Genomic DNA, 15736 nt, shown 5'->3' with positions numbered 1-15736 from the left:
ATAGTTGCTCGTTTTTCTTTTGCTAATTTTAGAGCTTTTGTGAGGGCAATTAGTTCAGCCTTTTGGGCAGATGTTCCCTCCGGGAGGCTAGATGATCAAATAACTTTTGTCCCACTGACTACCACCGCTCACGCTCGTCTCTTACCGTGTTGGAGAAAGCTGCTTCCATCCGAAAACCAGGTTACCTCCGAGTTAGGTAATGGTTGGTCTTTTAAGTCTCTGCAGATTCCGGTCTCTTCAGCTAATATCTCTTGGCAAGTGTGCAGCACAGGTCCCGCGGTCTCGTCCGGGAGCAGGGTAGCCGGGTTTAAAGCTGATGGGGCCCCAAAAGTCACCCTGTCTTTGTCTAGGAGGATGCTCTGATAGTGGGTAATTCTGGCATTTGACATCCATCTATCTGGAGGCTGGCGGATTATGCTCTCCAGGGCATGAGGGGCTATTATGGTCAGCTTCTGTCCTAGAGTGAGTTTGTCTGCGTCTTTTGCCAGGAGGGCAGCTGCCGCGATGGCCTTGAGACAGCGTGGCCATCCGCTGGCAACTGAGTCTAATCGCTTGGACAGATAGGCCACCGGTCTCCTCCAGGGGCCTAAAGCCTGTGTTAGGACCCCTCTAGCCACGCCTCTCCTTTCTTCTATGTAGAGCGTGAAAGGTTTATTCACGTCTGGGAGGGTTAAAGCTGGAGCTGACAGGAGCGCTTTCTTAATGCTGTCGAAGGCTTCCTGCTGTTCTATTCCCCACTGGAAATCAGCGCTCCCTTTGAGCAAGGGGAATAATGGGGCAGCAAGGGCTGCAAACCCTGGGATCCACAACCGGCAGAATCCCGCTGTCCCTAAGAACTCTCGTAGCTGCTTTCGGGTCGTGGGCGGGGGTATCTGTGTTACAGTTTTCTTTCTAGCCTCAGTGAGCCATCGCTTTCCATTCTTAAGAGTATATCCCAGGAAGATTACTTCCCTTTTACAGATTTGGGCCTTTTTGGCCGAGGCTCGGTACCCCAGTGTGGCTAGCTCACTTAACAGTTTTCGGGTTCCATACTCACAGTCCTCCTTAGTGTCTGCTGCCAACAGTAAGTCGTCCACATATTGTAGCAAGGTGACTCTGGGATGCTGAATTCTGAAGGAGCTTAAGTCTTTATGAAGAGCTTCGTCAAAAATGGTGGGGGAGTTTTTGAACTCCTGGGGCAAGCGTGTCTAAGTCAGTTGGTTCGAGGATCCCGTCTCTGGATCGACCCACTCGAAAGCAAACAAGGGTTGACTGTCCTTATGCAAGGGCAGGCAGAAGAAAGCATCTTTTAGATCAAGCACAGTATACCAAGTCTTTTCAGGATGGAGAGTGCTGAGCAGGTTATAGGGATTTGGCACCGTAGGATGTATATCCTGCACTCTGCTATTTACTTCCCGTAAGTCTTGCACCGGTCTATAGTCTCTAGTCCCTGGCTTTTTGACCGGCAATAAGGGAGTGTTCCAGGCTGATTGACAGGGCTTAAGTACTCCCAAGCCAAGGAATTTCTCTATATGGGGCTTGATTCCTTCCCGGGCTTCCTTGCTTAAGTAGTATTGTTTTACCCGAATTGGAGAGGCGGTGGGCTTTAGGGTCACTACTACTGGGGGCTGATTGACTGCCAACCCTAACCCGGCAACTTCTGCCCAGGAATTAGGGAATTCTTCAAGCCAGGCCTGAGGAATTGAACTGTGGAGCTGTTCTGGTTTTATGTACAGCTGATATTCTTCTTCGACTGGCAAGGTGAGGGCAGTTATTACAGGTTGGCTTACTAGCGGGTTTAAAAATTCCACCTTTGGCCCCTTAGGATTGAAGGTGATTCTCGCCCTTAGTTTAGTTAACAAGTCTCTTCCCATAAGCGGGGCAGGGCACTCAGGAATGACTAGGAAGGAGTGTTGAACCTTCCCCTTCCCCAGGTCCATGGTTCTTTTGGTAGTCCAGGTGCAGTAGCGACTGCCATTTGCTCCCCGCACCAAGGACCTTTTTGTAGAGAGCGGGCCTATAGGTTCTTGGAGGGCCGATATTACTGCTCCCATGTCGACTCCAAAATTAATTGGTACCCCCTCCACATTAAATTTTACCCTGAGCTCGGGGAGGGGTGCCAAGCCCTGACTCCCCTAGTCTTCACTTTCTAGAGCCAACATGGCCGGCTGTTGCCAATTTGGGGGCCTAGTACCCCTCCGTTTTTTTTTTTTTGGACAGTTTTTGGCCCAGTGCCCAGTTTCTTTGCAGTAGGCGCATTGGTCTGGATTAAGAGGGGTATGATAACACCGGCCCGAGGGATTTTCTTTAGCTTGTCCTCTACCTTCAGTGTTTCTTTCAACTACTGTGGCCAGGATCTTTGTTAATTCTTTCGTTCTCCTTTTCTCTCTTACCAACTCTTTTTCCTCTCTCTCTTATAAAACATTTTTTCAGCTTCTTTGACTAAATCTCGCAAGGCTAGGTCCTGCAACCCCTCTAAGCGCTGCAGCTTGCGTCTAATATCTGGAGCTGATTGGCCGATAAAGGCCATGGCCACTGAGGCTCTTTGATCCTCCGATTGAGGATCAAAGGGAGTATACCTACGGTATGCTTCCATTAGTTTTTCTAAAAAGACTGAGGGCGATTCGTCCGCTCCCTGAATAACCTCTCTTACCTTGGCCAAATTGGTGGGCCGGCGTGCGGCTGCTCGGAGACCCGCTACTAGAGTCTGGCGATAGATGGACAGATGCTCCCTACCTTCAGAGGTGTTCGGGTCCCAATTAGGGCGGCGCAGCGGGAACCGATCGTCGATGACATGCTGGAGTTGGGTGGGTCTCCCGTCTTGTCCAGGAACTTGCTTCCTGGCTTCCAGTAGGATCCGATCTCGCTCCTCCGTGGTGAAGAGAGTCCCCAGGAGTTGTTGACAATCATCCCAAGTGGGCTGGTGAGAGAACATAAGGGACTCCACCAATCCAGTCAGCCTAGTGGGAGCCTCGGAAAAAGGAGGGTTATTATTTTTCCAACTATATAAGTCAGAGGAGGAAAAGGGCCAGTATTGTAGAGCGGGCATTTCTCCCCCGTGTCCGTCATCCACTGGAGGCCCGTACGGTCTGAGGGGGAGAGTGACCGCCACATCAGATGGGCTTAGTGCTCGTCTGCTTCGTGTACTATGTGCCGGTCCCGGTTCATCTGGGATCATCTCTTGGTGAACCTGCGGGGAGAGAGAACTAGAGGAGGGAGAAGGTGAGCTGAGAGAAGGGGGGTCCTGTACTGGAGCTGAAGGGTAGGGAGGAGGGGAAGAAGGACCTGCTTCGAAGAGGAGTAGATCCGATTGGGATTCTGGTAGGACTGCAGGAGGCAAAGAAGGATAGAGTTTCAGAGCTTGAGAAGGACCCAGCTCCTTGATTGGAAGTACAGAGGGAGAGTCATGTTGACCAAGAGGAGTAAGAAACGGCTTTATCCACGGAGGTGGGTTTTCACACAGGTCCTGCCACACCATGATGTAGGGCTGCTGGTCCGGGTGGCCATACGGGTCAGGGCGGAAGATGACTGACTTGACGGCCTGAATCAAGGGTAGATGAAAAGCTCCTTCACAAGGCCATTTCATGTTAAAAGAGGGCCACCCGGCCGAGCAGAACGTCTGCTATTTGCCTTTTTTTTTTTTTTTTTATAATAAGAGATAGATTCTGACCTCTTTTCCTGACCTCAGACCAGTGTCTTAAGGTCAGAGAAAGTGGAGTCGACATTCCCTGACCCATCTTCGGTAAAACAAAAACAATTCCCAACACACAAATACAGACAGACACACACAGAGCCGGCACACCACGTTTACACAGTTTCAGAGACACAGCTCAGACTGGCCTGATGACTTTGATCGAGTTTCCCCCGTCAGAAGGGAAACAGAATCAGAGTCGGCCCTGTAGGAAGCCTCCAGGCGTCCCCGGAGGTCCCCCAATCCCGAGGCGTCCCTCGGAAGAGTGACCTGCAACCCCGGACACGTCTGTCGGTTGCGGTCGGGGAGTGCTCACGCGACTCTCCGACAGTCACTGCCAGTCTGACAGACTAAGCGATCGCACCTCAGACAAAAAGGCCTCACTTACCCCGAGAGAAAGAGCTGTTGGAGCCTCCCCTTACGAAGAGCCGATCTCGGTGGAACCTCCAAATGTAAGAATTTGAGAATTTTGCCACGCAAAGGAGGACTCCAAGAGATGTTCTCTCATGCAACACGCAAGGGGTTTATTTTCCACACATGTGTGGGGCTCGCTGAACACGCAGGAACAGAGAGCCCCGAACCTGGGTTTTGGGAAGCCTTTTGAGGGCCAGGATAAGGGTGTGGGGTTTGAGGGTTGAACATTAGTTACAGGTTCTGCTTTATGCAGGAAGTAGATAACGAACATTTTGCAAGAAGCAGATAACAAACATTTTTCGCGCATGAGTCATGGGAGCTGCTTCTTGCAAGAAGCAGCTGTCTCGTGCAAAACTCCCTTACTCAACCTTCTCAGTTGCATTCTTAGATAAACTTTCTCCGGCAGTTACAACCTTGCATAACCAAGGCAGCAGAAAACCTTGCATAACAAAGGCAGCAGATAACCGCCCCTGGGAAGTCCCGGGTTGTTTTAGCCTGATGGGGCCCATAACTCTTTTCTTTATAAAATCCTTCTTTACATAAGAAAAGTTAGCTACTGTTAAGTTTTATAAAATCCTTCTTTACATTCCCCACTCCTTTTTGTACATATCTCTAATCTTAGAGATTTTCTGGGTTATTTAATACTGAGTACTGTTGTCTGATGAGCATTAATTTGACATTTCCAATCTGCCTTTGTAAAAACTGTATAATTCTATTTAGAATATATGGTCCTATAGTTATTATTAAAAGTAACACAATTAAAGGCCCAGCGAGAGCAGATAATAGCGTTGTCAACCAGGGGGACTTAGTAAACCAAGATTCAAACCACCCCTGTTGCGCCTCTCGTTCTTTTTGTCTTTCACGAAGGCGCTCTCTGAGTTTTGTCATGGACTCTTTAACAACACCCGAGTGATCCGCATAGAAACAGCACTGTTCTTTTAAAGCTGCACATAGTCCCCCCTCTTTAAGGAAAAGTAAGTCAAGTCCTCGCCTATTTTGCAGAACTACTTCTGAAAGGGAGGTTAGAGAGTTCTGAAGGGCTGAGACAGATCTTTCTATTTCATTTAAGTCTTGATCTATCGCGGCCTGTAATTGACTGGTTTGTTGATTGCTACGTACAATGGCAGCAGTCCCTGTGCCTATACCGGCAGCGACAGTTACCCCCAGAGTGGTAAGATTACAAGGGGTCACTAGAAAAGAAGGCTCCCCTGCTCCCTCCCAAGTTTTTATAGTCTTCCCATTTTCCCATCTGGATATTGTCCATTTCTAAGGCTTATGCGGGTTGGAATTGGGTTCCCCTGGGGGAAGGAGGAGAAGAAGTAGTAACCCTACGAACCCACAGCTTGAGAGGATTGTCAGTCCTTTCCAGTTTCCATTGGGACTCAGAGGGTGAAGGCGCAGGTTTGAGATGAGATGCATGGATCCAGGATGCGATGCCATCGACCTTGACTGAGGTGGGGGTGGTCAAGAGTACCTCATACGGTCCTTTCCAGTGAGGTTCAAGAGTCTGGACCTGGTGGCAGCGGACATAGACGAAGTCTCCCACCTGATGTTGATGCGGAGTTCTGTTGTCTCCTGGCTGGTAGGAGGTGGAGAGCTGCCGCCACAGGAACCACTGGGCTTTTTCCAAGGCTCGCAGCCTGTCAAGCAAGGGGGTATGAAGGGAACTATTAATCTCTAGAATGGAAGACATGTCCTTGACTGGAGTTGGCGCTCCGTATAAGATTTTATAAGGGGTTAGATTACACAAGAGAGCAGAGGGGGTATTTCTGGCTCTGAACAGGGCATAAGGCAGGAGCATGGTCCAATCTTTCAAGCCAGTCTCTAAAGCTAATTTGGTTAGGGTCTCTTTAATTGTCCTGTTCATTTTTTTTTTTTTACCTGTCCTGAACTTTGGGGTCTGTATGCGCAATGCAATTTCCAATCAATCCCCAATATCCTGGCCACACCCTGACTTACCTGGGCTACAAATGCGGGTCCGTTATCTGACCCTATTACCTTTGGTAGACCGAACCGGGGAAAATTTTCTTCCATAATCTTCTTGACTACAACCTGGGCTGTTTTTCTCTTAGTTGGGTAGGCTTCAACCCATCCTGAAAAGGTGTCTATAAAAACTAGTAAGTATTTAAGTCCATATTTTGCAGGTTTAATTTCAGTAAAGTCGACTTCCCAGAACTGCCTAGGTCGAGTTCCCCTTAGTCTTTTTCCATTAGGAGCTTTGGTGGGGTAGGCGTTCACAATTTGACACGCCTGACATTTTCTAGCTACGCGATCTGCCAGCTTTTTCCTTTTTGAGGCTGTCAGAGGGTACAATTCCCTCTGGTCTTGCAGGAGCTGCTGTAGTTTCCCTGTCCCCAGGTGAGTGAGCTGGTGGACCTGCTGTATGTAAGCTAGGGCTTCCGATTCTCCTAGGGGTGCAACTTCAGATAGTGTTTCAGGGGGTTGCTGGTTTTCTTTGGTTACTAGGACCAAGTTTATAAGGTCCCTTAATGCTGCCGCTTTTGCTTCTTCATCTGCTTGCTTATTACCCAGGGTTATTGGGTCAGAGCCTCTTTGTGTTTGATTTTTTTTTACCAGCTGAGGTTAATAGCCCTCTTTGTTGGTAAATTGCCCCATGTACGTGGGCAGTAGCAAAGGCAGAACGGCTATCTGTATAGATAGTTGCTCGTTTTTCTTTTGCTAATTTTAGAGCTTTTGTGAGGGCAATTAGTTCAGCCTTTTGGGCAGATGTTCCCTCCGGGAGGCTAGATGATCAAATAACTTTTGTCCCACTGACTACCACCGCTCACGCTCGTCTCTTACCGTGTTGGAGAAAGCTGCTTCCATCCGAAAACCAGGTTACCTCCGAGTTAGGTAATGGTTGGTCTTTTAAGTCTCTGCAGATTCCGGTCTCTTCAGCTAATATCTCTTGGCAAGTGTGCAGCACAGGTCCCGCGGTCTCGTCCGGGAGCAGGGTAGCCGGGTTTAAAGCTGATGGGGCCCCAAAAGTCACCCTGTCTTTGTCTAGGAGGATGCTCTGATAGTGGGTAATTCTGGCATTTGACATCCATCTATCTGGAGGCTGGCGGATTATGCTCTCCAGGGCATGAGGGGCTATTATGGTCAGCTTCTGTCCTAGAGTGAGTTTGTCTGCGTCTTTTGCCAGGAGGGCAGCTGCCGCGATGGCCTTGAGACAGCGTGGCCATCCGCTGGCAACTGAGTCTAATCGCTTGGACAGATAGGCCACCGGTCTCCTCCAGGGGCCTAAAGCCTGTGTTAGGACCCCTCTAGCCACGCCTCTCCTTTCTTCTATGTAGAGCGTGAAAGGTTTATTCACGTCTGGGAGGGTTAAAGCTGGAGCTGACAGGAGCGCTTTCTTAATGCTGTCGAAGGCTTCCTGCTGTTCTATTCCCCACTGGAAATCAGCGCTCCCTTTGAGCAAGGGGAATAATGGGGCAGCAAGGGCTGCAAACCCTGGGATCCACAACCGGCAGAATCCCGCTGTCCCTAAGAACTCTCGTAGCTGCTTTCGGGTCGTGGGCGGGGGTATCTGTGTTACAGTTTTCTTTCTAGCCTCAGTGAGCCATCGCTTTCCATTCTTAAGAGTATATCCCAGGAAGATTACTTCCCTTTTACAGATTTGGGCCTTTTTGGCCGAGGCTCGGTACCCCAGTGTGGCTAGCTCACTTAACAGTTTTCGGGTTCCATACTCACAGTCCTCCTTAGTGTCTGCTGCCAACAGTAAGTCGTCCACATATTGTAGCAAGGTGACTCTGGGATGCTGAATTCTGAAGGAGCTTAAGTCTTTATGAAGAGCTTCGTCAAAAATGGTGGGGGAGTTTTTGAACTCCTGGGGCAAGCGTGTCTAAGTCAGTTGGTTCGAGGATCCCGTCTCTGGATCGACCCACTCGAAAGCAAACAAGGGTTGACTGTCCTTATGCAAGGGCAGGCAGAAGAAAGCATCTTTTAGATCAAGCACAGTATACCAAGTCTTTTCAGGATGGAGAGTGCTGAGCAGGTTATAGGGATTTGGCACCGTAGGATGTATATCCTGCACTCTGCTATTTACTTCCCGTAAGTCTTGCACCGGTCTATAGTCTCTAGTCCCTGGCTTTTTGACCGGCAATAAGGGAGTGTTCCAGGCTGATTGACAGGGCTTAAGTACTCCCAAGCCAAGGAATTTCTCTATATGGGGCTTGATTCCTTCCCGGGCTTCCTTGCTTAAGTAGTATTGTTTTACCCGAATTGGAGAGGCGGTGGGCTTTAGGGTCACTACTACTGGGGGCTGATTGACTGCCAACCCTAACCCGGCAACTTCTGCCCAGGAATTAGGGAATTCTTCAAGCCAGGCCTGAGGAATTGAACTGTGGAGCTGTTCTGGTTTTATGTACAGCTGATATTCTTCTTCGACTGGCAAGGTGAGGGCAGTTATTACAGGTTGGCTTACTAGCGGGTTTAAAAATTCCACCTTTGGCCCCTTAGGATTGAAGGTGATTCTCGCCCTTAGTTTAGTTAACAAGTCTCTTCCCATAAGCGGGGCAGGGCACTCAGGAATGACTAGGAAGGAGTGTTGAACCTTCCCCTTCCCCAGGTCCATGGTTCTTTTGGTAGTCCAGGTGCAGTAGCGACTGCCATTTGCTCCCCGCACCAAGGACCTTTTTGTAGAGAGCGGGCCTATAGGTTCTTGGAGGGCCGATATTACTGCTCCCATGTCGACTCCAAAATTAATTGGTACCCCCTCCACATTAAATTTTACCCTGAGCTCGGGGAGGGGTGCCAAGCCCTGACTCCCCTAGTCTTCACTTTCTAGAGCCAACATGGCCGGCTGTTGCCAATTTGGGGGCCTAGTACCCCTCCGTTTTTTTTTTTTTGGACAGTTTTTGGCCCAGTGCCCAGTTTCTTTGCAGTAGGCGCATTGGTCTGGATTAAGAGGGGTATGATAACACCGGCCCGAGGGATTTTCTTTAGCTTGTCCTCTACCTTCAGTGTTTCTTTCAACTACTGTGGCCAGGATCTTTGTTAATTCTTTCGTTCTCCTTTTCTCTCTTACCAACTCTTTTTCCTCTCTCTCTTATAAAACATTTTTTCAGCTTCTTTGACTAAATCTCGCAAGGCTAGGTCCTGCAACCCCTCTAAGCGCTGCAGCTTGCGTCTAATATCTGGAGCTGATTGGCCGATAAAGGCCATGGCCACTGAGGCTCTTTGATCCTCCGATTGAGGATCAAAGGGAGTATACCTACGGTATGCTTCCATTAGTTTTTCTAAAAAGACTGAGGGCGATTCGTCCGCTCCCTGAATAACCTCTCTTACCTTGGCCAAATTGGTGGGCCGGCGTGCGGCTGCTCGGAGACCCGCTACTAGAGTCTGGCGATAGATGGACAGATGCTCCCTACCTTCAGAGGTGTTCGGGTCCCAATTAGGGCGGCGCAGCGGGAACCGATCGTCGATGACATGCTGGAGTTGGGTGGGTCTCCCGTCTTGTCCAGGAACTTGCTTCCTGGCTTCCAGTAGGATCCGATCTCGCTCCTCCGTGGTGAAGAGAGTCCCCAGGAGTTGTTGACAATCATCCCAAGTGGGCTGGTGAGAGAACATAAGGGACTCCACCAATCCAGTCAGCCTAGTGGGAGCCTCGGAAAAAGGAGGGTTATTATTTTTCCAACTATATAAGTCAGAGGAGGAAAAGGGCCAGTATTGTAGAGCGGGCATTTCTCCCCCGTGTCCGTCATCCACTGGAGGCCTGTACGGTCTGAGGGGGAGAGTGACCGCCACATCAGATGGGCTTAGTGCTCGTCTGCTTCGTGTACTATGTGCCGGTCCCGGTTCATCTGGGATCATCTCTTGGTGAACCTGCGGGGAGAGAGAACTAGAGGAGGGAGAAGGTGAGCTGAGAGAAGGGGGGTCCTGTACTGGAGCTGAAGGGTAGGGAGGAGGGGAAGAAGGACCTGCTTCGAAGAGGAGTAGATCCGATTGGGATTCTGGTAGGACTGCAGGAGGCAAAGAAGGATAGAGTTTCAGAGCTTGAGAAGGACCCAGCTCCTTGATTGGAAGTACAGAGGGAGAGTCATGTTGACCAAGAGGAGTAAGAAACGGCTTTATCCACGGAGGTGGGTTTTCACACAGGTCCTGCCACACCATGATGTAGGGCTGCTGGTCCGGGTGGCCATACGGGTCAGGGCGGAAGATGACTGACTTGACGGCCTGAATCAAGGGTAGATGAAAAGCTCCTTCACAAGGCCATTTCATGTTAAAAGAGGGCCACCCGGCCGAGCAGAACGTCTGCTATTTGCCTTTTTTTTTTTTTTTTTATAATAAGAGATAGATTCTGACCTCTTTTCCTGACCTCAGACCAGTGTCTTAAGGTCAGAGAAAGTGGAGTCGACATTCCCTGACCCATCTTCGGTAAAACAAAAACAATTCCCAACACACAAATACAGACAGACACACACAGAGCCGGCACACCACGTTTACACAGTTTCAGAGACACAGCTCAGACTGGCCTGATGACTTTGATCGAGTTTCCCCCGTCAGAAGGGAAACAGAATCAGAGTCGGCCCTGTAGGAAGCCTCCAGGCGTCCCCGGAGGTCCCCCAATCCCGAGGCGTCCCTCGGAAGAGTGACCTGCAACCCCGGACACGTCTGTCGGTTGCGGTCGGGGAGTGCTCACGCGACTCTCCGACAGTCACTGCCAGTCTGACAGACTAAGCGATCGCACCTCAGACAAAAAGGCCTCACTTACCCCGAGAGAAAGAGCTGTTGGAGCCTCCCCTTACGAAGAGCCGATCTCGGTGGAACCTCCAAATGTAAGAATTTGAGAATTTTGCCACGCAAAGGAGGACTCCAAGAGATGTTCTCTCATGCAACACGCAAGGGGTTTATTTTCCACACATGTGTGGGGCTCGCTGAACACGCAGGAACAGAGAGCCCCGAACCTGGGTTTTGGGAAGCCTTTTGAGGGCCAGGATAAGGGTGTGGGGTTTGAGGGTTGAACATTAGTTACAGGTTCTGCTTTATGCAGGAAGTAGATAACGAACATTTTGCAAGAAGCAGATAACAAACATTTTTCGCGCATGAGTCATGGGAGCTGCTTCTTGCAAGAAGCAGCTGTCTCGTGCAAAACTCCCTTACTCAACCTTCTCAGTTGCATTCTTAGATAAACTTTCTCCGGCAGTTACAACCTTGCATAACCAAGGCAGCAGAAAACCTTGCATAACAAAGGCAGCAGATAACCGCCCCTGGGAAGTCCCGGGTTGTTTTAGCCTGATGGGGCCCATAACTCTTTTCTTTATAAAATCCTTCTTTACATAAGAAAAGTTAGCTACTGTTAAGTTTTATAAAATCCTTCTTTACAACAGTGGGAATGTTCCTTTTTAGAGGAATCATTTTTTAGAGGAATTCCTTTTCCTGGAATCTTCCTGTACATTCCAGAATCCCTGACTACTCTCCTCCGAGCAAGCAGACAAGCAATAAAAAACAACTAGAAGGATAAACTTGTTTGGAACTTGTTTCCCCTACAAAGGAATGCAGTGTTTTGAAAGAGTGAGCCATTAACTTAATATGCCCCCGAGATAAGGTAATCAACATGATTTCATGTTCTTGTTTCGTTGTACATTAAAGGTGTCAAGTACTTTGCAGAAAGAACTTGATTTCAGCTTACCATAAAACAGTTTTCTTTTTGCACCTCACAATCATTAGCTGACATATTTCCTAATTTTCTTAGTGTTGGTTGTAATTTCTCTCTGTGCAAACATGAAGGAAGTTGCACTGAAAATACTTTAATTGTAATGCAGGAACAAGTATTTCCACTATTTGATCTCAGTAACCCCATGAGCTTCTGGGGAAGAAGAATGATGTCTTTTAAAATGTATATTCATTTTTTTAAGTTATAAAAGTAATAAAAGTTAACTGTAAAAATCATCAAATACACGTATATATTTAAAGTAAAAAATGGTTTCTATTAGTCTGCATATTGCTCCCTACTGGTAAATGCCTTTAAAAACGTAGTGTCTCTATGTCTAGACACTAACACAGTGAGAACAGGGGTTCTCCCTACATTGTCTCTCTGTGTATTTATATACATAGACTTATACTATATATATGTCTGTATAAATAACTGCGTATTTTCAACAACTGTATGTACTGTTATTCATTTTTCTTTTCAGCAAACATTATAGCAAAGGTGTATATAGTAAAGAGAGAAATATATCCACACATATTGTCATTTCATCACCACCTCAGCCCAGATTAATAAGTGATCTATTAATGGACACATAGGGAGCAGCTGGAAGCTGAAATCAATGGAACCTCAAAGAGAAAGGAGAGGCCAGGAGAGGCCACCGTGTGCATGCCATGAGACAGAGGAGCCCCGACCACCCATCCAGGGTAAAGGGGTCACCTTGATGACACCTGCATTTTTACTTCTTCTAGCCTCAACACTGTCAGCCAATAGATTCCCATTACTTAAACCAACTCATTGCATCGTATTTGCTTGAGCAACAATGAAACTAAACCAATTCATACTTCCTTTTCCTGATTTCTTTATTGTGGTTTACACTGCTGGAACAATTTCTGAGCAATTGAAAGATGGTATACTTTTTATTTCTTGATTTGGTTGATGATTTTCTTTTGTCCCTATGGATGAACAATAAAATCCTAGGCTCTAAATATGTTTTCCTAAAACTCTATAACTATTCTGACATTGTCTTTTTTTCTTATCACTATGGATGGCTGTGTATTCATTGAACGCTTTGGGTTCTAAGTCAATGCTACTTTGATCACTCACATCGCTCCAGCTGTGCAATCCTCATGCACATGTAGAGGGTTTTAGAACTGTTTACCTGTGCCCTGGTAAAACCAAATTTACCAGCTAAGGTATAGAGATTATGTGCAGTTCCTTTTTTCTTCAATCTTGCAAATTCCAATCAAATGTTGTTTTCACAGTAACTTAATCAGCCCCCTCTCTCTACCCCGATCCCCTTCAAAGAGGTCCTTGCACATCTGTAATACAATTATATTCATTTGCCACATCTGCATTAAACATTCTGGTTAATTCCTTTTACTTTGCTTACATGCATGTTCACTTTTTGTTGTGTACAGCTCTATGTTTTACAAATTCATTAAGTCATGTACCTACCACCTGAGAACCACACAGAGCAGTTCTGTCACCCCAAAACCCTCCCTCATGTGTCATTTGCAGTTGACCATGCCCTCCTCCCTGATCCCTGTTAACTATTGCTCTGTTTCCTTCCCTTATAGTTTTGCCTTTTACAGATGTCACTTGAATGGAATCATGCAATATGTAGCCTTTTGGATCTGAAACTTTCATTTATCAAAATGCATGTAAGGCTCATCCATGTTGTCACACATGTCATCTCATTCATTTTTATCATTGAATAATATTCCCTCCTGTTGAGGGACATTTTAGCTGCTTCCAGTTTTTAGTGATCATGACAAGACAGGTATAAATATTCTCATCCAAGTTTTTTTTCTGTGAGCATAAATTTTCAGTTGATCTGAGTAAATACTTAAGATTGTGACTGCTGGGTCATATGGTAAATATGTTTGACTTTTGTAATACTCTGCCAAGCTGTGTTCCTAAGTGGCTGTACCATTTTGCTTTCATACCACTTATGAATGACAGTCCTTGCCAATATTTGATGTTGCTAGATTTTTGCATCTCAATCACTCATATAGGTGTTAAATTGTCTTAATACTTAGTACTATAAATGAATAGCCCTATTTTAGGTTACTCTGTAAGTGAACTACTTTTGGTTTTTATTGTTTTCTGATTATAGAATTTTCTTTTCATTCTAAAAATTTTGAAATTTTATTGAATATTTAAGTGTGCTTCCCTCCATGAACTTTGTGATATGAAGACTCAAATCTTAAGATTTGGAAAATATTGCTTTTATATGCTTTCACTTTTGCTTCTTCTTCACCCATCCATGTAAGTCTGCTTTTGGGACATATATGAAATTTGAATCATCTATATTTCTTTTCCTCACATATCTTTTGTTTTTCTCATGGTTGGCATTTCTTTAGTTTTTGCATTATGCTACATGAGAACTTCTCAAGTGAGTCCCTAAATTACTGTATACTTCTACAATGTTTTGCTGAATTTATGGAGTTTGTGTTGAGATATTTTATTTCTTTGTTTGCATTTTAATAGTCCCTTTTACACAGGAGACTACTTATTTTATGAGGTTAATGTATTGAAGACAGCATCAATCTCATCTTTTGCTATTTACTGGTGCAGAATACCCAGTGGGCCCCCCTTTTTGAGGTGTCCACTGGTCTTCTTGTTTGATAATTTTGGGTTGTCTATTCACAATTATGAATGGAGGTCAGTTTATCTGGACTGATAGCTAATATGACTTTCCTTATCACACTTCCAAATTACTCCTGAATTTCCTACTGCAGAACTCCTTGTGAACATGTCAGCTGCTGGAAGTATTTTGTAGATGAAGGTTTTCCTGGGACATGTAAATAGATAGATCTAAGCCAATGAACAAGTTTTCTTTCCAAATACAAATAGGTAAAATAGGACTTTCTACGAGCACGGTGGCTAGCCTCAGTTATCTAAGCTCAAAACTATAAATACACTTACTGTGTTATCTTGCCAAATAAACAACTCCAAGGGTAAATGTTTTAGTCTATAGCTCTGCAAGTCATTCTAGAGTTCATTATATTTGCTCCTTACCACTGATATCCAACTAATTCACCATCTCAGACTTTAGTGGTGAAGTCTTAAAAATGGTGATTGTATCTAGTTAGATGATTTATAAATCATCAGAAATAGAGAGAGGCAAGAGCATCAAAGGATTGATTTCACTTGCCCTGCTAATTTGGCTGTTTCCCTAACTACAGCATTTTCAGTAGTAAGAAGTTAACTGGGACACTCCTTGACTTTTCCTGTTGACATTTAATATACCAGGACCCCAGTCAACAAGTACTTCACTTCACTGATGGCAGCTTAATCAAATGAAGCCTCATGAAAGCCTAAGACTGTAGTTCACAAATGGAACTCCTTTAATCTGCACTCCTGCCAACTGTCCCATACTCCCTCTTGCTTCTGTTCTCCTGAGATGGAGCACCTAGTGCTGGTCCTCTTTTGTTTTAGTTGAACACTTGGCACGGACACCAGAGACTGACTTGGGATCATACAATTCATTTACTCGGGTCCAAAATTTCTTTAATTTTTTATTCCATCATTGGCATTTTCCCCTGATTTCCTGCATCTGTAGATATTATCTTTATTTATTTGTTCTTCTTTTTTGTATTTCATCAATCATGTCATTGAGAATTTTTATGCAACAGGATAAGGAATTGTTAGGTTTAGTTTGCCATCATCACAGATACTGAAGACAATCTCTTATCTATCTTTGCAAGTTTCTAAACTCTGCTTTTTCCATTGCATATATTCAAGGACTGTCTTCCTTCTTTAAAGGAAGGAAATTTGTTGCAGGTTCAATATGTGCCAGACAATTATTTTGCGCAGCCTGTGGAAACTCTGGGGAAACACACGTAACGTATCAGGTGGGGCCATTCTGCTACTCAGGAAGGGTGAACTAGCTTTGTTGACATGCTCATGCCAATGATCAGTTTACCTAGGTCAACTGAACTTCTTATGCAGTACCTGAAAAAGAAAAGGGGCATGAGACTGAAAATCAGGGTGGT

General features: G+C 45.9%; 1 protein-coding gene across 3 annotated transcripts in view; it reads right to left on the bottom strand.

Annotated features, from left to right (window-relative positions):
- The window catches only part of IDO2 (indoleamine 2,3-dioxygenase 2), a 61414-nt gene that overhangs the window by 34260 nt on the left and 11418 nt on the right, over positions 1–15736 (bottom strand). Inside the window, exon 2 of one of the 3 annotated variants that reach the window (XM_077152565.1) lies at positions 1169–5724. The exons of 1 other annotated variant lie outside the window; for it this stretch is intronic. In XM_077152565.1, coding sequence (XP_077008680.1) covers positions 2369–3565 — 1197 coding nt within the window. In that variant the 5' untranslated portion in view covers positions 3566–5724 and the 3' untranslated portion in view covers positions 1169–2368. Of the gene's footprint in view, positions 1–1168; positions 15696–15736 lie in introns of those variants that run through there. One more of the 3 variants, XM_077152564.1, reaches the window with a different exon arrangement.

The sequence above is a fragment of the Tamandua tetradactyla genome, chromosome 3 (genome assembly GCF_023851605.1).
Source record: "Tamandua tetradactyla isolate mTamTet1 chromosome 3, mTamTet1.pri, whole genome shotgun sequence".
In the NCBI taxonomy this organism is placed as follows: Eukaryota; Metazoa; Chordata; class Mammalia; order Pilosa; family Myrmecophagidae; genus Tamandua; species Tamandua tetradactyla.
This window is presented reverse-complemented; position numbering and strand designations above follow the sequence as displayed.